Below are 6,000 nucleotides of genomic sequence, written 5' to 3'. Positions count from 1 at the left end.
CTCTGGACTTTAAATTTGAAACGTCAGGATTTCTTCTTCTTCGTTTTTTCGTCACATTGCATTGCTGGTTTTTTGTATGAAGAGCTGAAGACAAATGTAACTTGAGTGAAACCCCCCTCACCTCTGACAGTCAGCCAGCTGTCTGCTGATCCTCCAGCTCCAGAAACACAGTTACATTTGTAGAGTCCTTCATCAGATGGAGAAACACTGTGGATGGTCATGTTTCCTGCGGAGCTGCTCCTGATGAAGACGCCATCTTTATAGAAATCAGCTGTGAGGTGGAAGGAAGACATTGTGACTCTTGGTCTGCAGCTCAGAGTCACATCACACAGAGGGAAATACATGACTTTATGAACACACTTTATGTTTCTCACCTCTGTTCTCATCTGACATATGAATATGATAATCCAGCTGAATGGTGGACACGCAGAGTCCAGAGTGCTGCTCAGAAAAGTCTCAGAAACGTACACAGAACACAACAAGACAACAAGGATCTGACATGAATTTATTAAACTCACTGAGTGCTCATGGAAATACCTGCTTTATTAAATATTGATCAACTCCATGCAAACATTCAAAATCAGACTCAAATGACTCAAGATGAGGGAACAAAGCACTTGAGGGAACAAGTATTTTTAAAGTAAAGATCTGAACACTTTCACCACTGGAAATATGTAAGAGTGTTCTGATGTCAACATTTGGGTTCACCATCATGAAACCAAAAATGTAAATGCAGTGAAAATATTCTAAACATAGTGTAAACTGATTTTGATTTCTTGAGGTGGCTTAAAAACATTTTGTCTCCATTGATTTATTGTGTCAACACACTGGTGACTGCTGCAGTCAGTTACAGAACATAATGATTCATATGAAATAACCTGAACACACAGAAGAATAAAGAAGACGTTTACAGACATATAATCTGACTCTGATGAGAATGATTCAACGTACATGCAGACTTGTGCATTCTGACATCAACCTGAGATACAGGAGAACAAGAAAATGAACATCAGTTCTCCATCTTTCCACAGTGTGGCAGTCTCACAAAGCCAGATCTATCTCCACAGCGCTGTGTCAGCACCAGAGAAAGGTCTGCAATCATCCATTATGTTTCTGACATATGGGAGGAAAACACTCTGGATTGCTTTTGTTTCTTTAATCCAATCACAGTCGTCCTGGGCGGAGCTTGGCCCAGGATGCATATTATTAGATAATTCTGGTGTTGACAGTTTTTCTTTGCAGTTGAAAATAAATACAAGTACAGTTGCAATCAAATTTATTCAACCCCCATTGCATATTAGGCCTATTGGCAAAATATACAATTTCTCAGCTGTTTGCAATAAACAAATTACACAAGAACTGTTTAAGTAGTTCAATGAAACTAATATTACAAGGGTTTTGATCCAAATTCAACACAAAATGCTACTTTTAATGACTACTGCAGTCTCAAAATTATTCAGCCCCTTCATGACAAGCATCTTCAGTACTTAGTAGAGCACTCTTTTGCTGTTATGACCTGCTGCAAACGTGATGCATAGCCAGACACCAGCTTCAGACAACGTTCCTGAGGAATCTTAGCCCATTCCTCATGGGCAATGGCCTCCAGTTCAGTAATATTCTTGGGTGTGCGTTTTGCAACCACCTTCTTCAAATCCCACCAGAGATTTTCTATGGGGTTCAAGTCAGGTGACTGTGACGGCCACTCTAGAATCTTCCATTTCTTCTTCTGAAACCAAGCCTTGGTGGACTTTGAGGTATGCTTGGGATCATTATCCTGTTGGAAGGTCCAATGACGCCCAAGCTTCAGCTTCCTCACAGACGGCACGACGTTTTTACCTAAGATTTCCTGATACTTGACTGAATCCATCGTGCCCTCCACACGCTGCAGGTTTCCAGTGCCAGAGGCAGCAAAGCAGCCCCAGAGCATCACTCAGCCACCGCCATGCTTCACTGTAGGCAGGGTGTTCTTTTCAGCATATGCTTCATTCTTCTTCCTCCAGACATACCGCTGTTCCAAAGGCCCGAAAAGTTCCAGTTTTGTTTCATCACTCCACAGAACAGAATTCCAAAACTTCTGTGGCTTATTTATATGGTTTTGAGCATATTGGAGCCGACTTTTCTTGTGCTTTTGGGTCAGTAGTGGTGTACGTCTTGAAGTCCCGGCATGGAGCCCTTCAGTGTTTAGCATGCACCTTATTGTGCAAACTGAAACCTCAGTGCCTGCTGCCACCAAGTCTTGCTGCAGGTGTTTTGCAGTCACTCGAGGGTTTTTGACCACTTGCCTCCTCAGGAATCTGGTGGCAGCCGCTGATAGTTTCCTCTTTCTGCCACGTCCAGGTAGTGTAGCCACTGTTCCTTTAACTTTGAACTTGCGAACTATGCTTCCAGCTGTATCTCTAGGAACATTCAGAGCTTTTTCTATCTTTTTGTATCCTTTACCTTGTTTGTGCAAGGCAATGATTTCTTCTCTGAACTTTTGGACAATTCTTTTGACTTAGCCATATTTCTAACATGCAATCAAACGTCACTCTCAACAAAACCCTAGCCAGTCCAGGTATTTATGTGTTCTGTCTCAAGCACACCTGAACTAATGAAGCCCTTGATTAGTTGCACCAGGTGTGCTTGAAACAGGGGGTTGAATAATTTTGAGACTGCAGTAGTGATTAAAAGTAGCATTTTATGTTGAATTTGGATAAAAACCATGGTAATATTAGTTTTATTAAACTATTTCAACTGTTCTTGTCTACTTTGTTTATTGCAAACAGCTGAAAAATTTTATTTTGCTAATAAGCCTAATATGCAATGGGGGTTGAATAATTTTGATTGCAACTGTATATGTTATCATAATACCCAGCGTATCGCAAAACATTTAAAATGGCAATGATATTATATCTTGATCATATCACAACGTGGGGCCTCCGATCCTTATTAACGGTCGTATGTCACTGTGTGATTCAACTTTCAGAATCAGAAATACTTTATTGATCCCCAAGGAGAAATTGTGATTCGTTGCAGCCGCTCTGATGTAAAGACTAAAGAATTATAAGTAAAAATAGGAGTATGAAACAGAAGTATGTGAATATAAAGTAATACAATTCAATAAATAGAAATAACAATGTTTAACACTAGTACTGACAGATGAGTTGCTGTATGTGGCTCCAGCAGATCGTCTTGACAACAGTAACACAAAAGCTCCTGTGAAGTGGAACAGGTCGGTACATTAGTTAAAGAGTATCTAAACCCTAAAACCATTTTTTTTAAGTTGATAATCATTGTTTCTGGTTGTATAGTAGTGTTACTGACTGATCCTGCTCAAAATCTTGACAGTTTAGTGCAAACTGTTGAAAATCTACATTTTATTTTTAAAATGTGGTATGGAGTGCCCTCTACAGCTTCAAACCTGGTAACTACATTTGAATTTACATTACATTACATTGAAGGCGAATGACTCTTCTTCGAGGCGAATGACGTCACTAACCGTCCACGCTAAAGCCTGCCCTCCTCCCTTTACTCCTCTCCTTACTATAAAACCATTCTGTCCGCAGTTATCAAACTGATAGCGAGTAGGTTGGATCAGAGCAGAGAGAATAGCTAGGAATTTGTCAAATTGTATTGTTAGAATAGTGTATTTTAGTGTCGGTTTACAGTTAGTAGTGTGTTTATAGTATTTAGGTTAGTTGGTCAAGGAGAGGCGCTGAGGCTCGGGAGTATATGTGCAGTGCGGCGAGTGAGGGAAGTGGAGGGCCGCTGTGCCGTGACAGAGAGCCGAGCCTCGGGAGTATATCTGTGGGACCGCGAAGGAGGGAGGGGTGGATGGATGCGGTGGGCTGCTGCGTGGTGAGCCCAGGCTCCCAGAGAGGGAGAAATAGAACTAAGTAGGATAAAATAAGTCCCTTCCCTTCTGCCCGTGTGACACAGTTGGGGGGGGGGGTTTCTAAGACACCATCGGCACAGTGAAAAGCCCTCTCTCCTCTCCCCGCAGGGAGGGACAATCTTCACTCTGCCCCCCTTCCTCAGCCGCTCACCTGATCTTTTCTGATTTTTTTTAAATCAAGCAGTGGGCGGAGTAATGCCCAGAGAGGGGGGTTTAGTTCCCCCTTAAGTCACGGTGACTGGAGCATGCTGCTGCCAGAGTTACAAGATGTGACATATCAACTCTGACTGGCCAAGTCAGAAAACAGATGGACATCAGGCATGATAGTCCTGCAAGACGGAGTCGAGGCTTTTCTGAGGTGCGTTCACAAGTTGTTTGATTTGTTGTAGATTTTTAAAACAATTCCCTGAAACAACAAAGCAAACACGCCTTATTGCACGATCCAAATCTTTGACACAACTCGCCATCTTCAGTGTGTAAGTTGTTAGCTCGCAGGTTGTTGTTGTTTCCTGTAGTGAAGGATTTGGAAACACGAACACGCAGATAGTTAAAGGAAGGGAGAATGACGGCTGTAATCAGCAGCCCCATGGCAGGCTGATAGCCACAGTCCACATCCAGAGAGCCAGACTAACAGGGTGGAGACAGGCTCGGACTGGTGCGAAATGTGAAATGTCCAGATGAAAAATGCCAGGGCCGAATTTTGTTCCCAGTCTGACCCCATGTCGTCATTAACAGTAAAAATCTGCAGTCAGATTCAGGTGAGGTCCAGGTGGAGGGTGGAGGAGGTGGTTGAGTGTAGAGCAGGAGGAGTGGAGGAGTTTCAATGTAGAAGGACAGAGCAGTCATTGACACACTGATGATGATGATACTGTCAGATCCAGAGGAACACACAGGGATGATGGTGGACTTCACATTGTGTCTGACAGTGGAGTTGATCTCAGAGCAGTTCAGGCTGCAGCACTGAGAGTCATCTCCACCTGTGACTCCTGTCAGTCACTACTGGATGAAGCTCTCCTCTCCACGCTACCTCCCAGTAACATGGTCCAGTCAGAGTCTCCCTCTGGATCATCAGGACACAGCTGATCCTCTCATGGCCTCCAGCTGATGAGAGAAGAAGACAAGAGAAGTTATAAACCAGCTGTCAGTCAGTGATGCAGCACATCCAGTTTAAAGACCAGTAGGGACTTCCTGTTCAGAGCAGAGTGGAGCGGCTGTGTAGCGTAGTCGGCTTCCTTCCAGCTCTAATGTTAACGTGTTGGAGTGAACACACTAAGCTGGAAGCTCACAGACCTGCAGAGACTTTGGGTATCAAGTCTGTTTACTCTGCAGATTTCACTCAAGTACACAGTGTAAATAAACTGCTGAGAGTCCTGAACGCATCATGGCTGCACAAACAGAGGGATTCACTTTAATGATGGATTTACTGAGTCTGTTAGAACAAATGACTGAATGAAGAACAAATACCAACATCCTTCATTGTAACACTATAGGCTATATATCTCTCACACACACACAGACACACACAGAAACAGGAAAGCATAACAGGTCCACTGTTATCAAGGTCAGATTTGATGGTGTGACAGTTTGATGAAGGAGGACAGCTGTCTCTATACATGTTGTGATGCTGTCAGCTGTAATCCAGCTTCACTTCCTGTAGACATGAACACAACAACAGTCGTCTTCACATCAACTTAAACACATGATCTCAACAAGCTTCTCTCTGATCTGATTGGCTGACTGTTCTCTCTGTCTGTCTCTCTGTCCTCTCCTGAAGACTGTCACCATTCCCCTCTTTGAGCCACTGAGAAGGTCTGAGGTTTACAGGAAGTACTGGATCTTAGCTCTGATACTAACTGTGTTTAATATAATACTGCTGAAACCAGCATGGACCCACTCCAACCCTCTACTTACTCCAGAGTCTCCAGTTTACAGTGTGGACTCTCCTTCAGATCACACAGCAGCTTCACATCTGAATCCTGCAGGTTGTTCTTACTCAGCTCCAGCTCTCTCAGATGGGAGGGGTTGGACTTCAGAGCTGAGGCCAGTGAAACACAGCTGATCTCTGACAAACTGCACCGCCACAGTCTGAATGAAGAATAAATGATGTAGATAAAAATCATTAATAA

The 6,000-nt window shown here is 43.2% G+C and overlaps 1 protein-coding gene across 9 annotated transcripts in view; it reads right to left on the bottom strand.

The window, feature by feature from the left end:
• Positions 1–491: 491 nt before the first annotated feature.
• LOC117258886 (NLR family CARD domain-containing protein 3-like) overlaps positions 492–6,000 on the bottom strand; it is a 68,016-nt gene continuing 62,507 nt past the window's right edge. For 7 of the 9 annotated variants that reach the window (XM_078164580.1, XM_078164572.1, XM_078164574.1 and 4 more), the window contains 2 exons: positions 5,786–5,959; positions 492–4,975 (listed from right to left, as the gene is read on the bottom strand). In XM_078164580.1, coding sequence (XP_078020706.1) covers positions 4,963–4,975; positions 5,786–5,959 — 187 coding nt within the window. In that variant the 3' untranslated portion in view covers positions 492–4,962. Of the gene's footprint in view, positions 4,976–5,781; positions 5,960–6,000 lie in introns of those variants that run through there. The other 2 variants (XM_078164581.1, XM_078164582.1) reach the window with 1 other exon arrangement.

The sequence above is a fragment of the Epinephelus lanceolatus genome, chromosome 22 (genome assembly GCF_041903045.1).
Source record: "Epinephelus lanceolatus isolate andai-2023 chromosome 22, ASM4190304v1, whole genome shotgun sequence".
NCBI lineage: Eukaryota > Metazoa > Chordata > Actinopteri > Perciformes > Serranidae > Epinephelus > Epinephelus lanceolatus.
The sequence above is the reverse complement of the archived record's forward strand: the minus strand, read 5'-3'. Positions and strand labels throughout refer to the sequence as shown.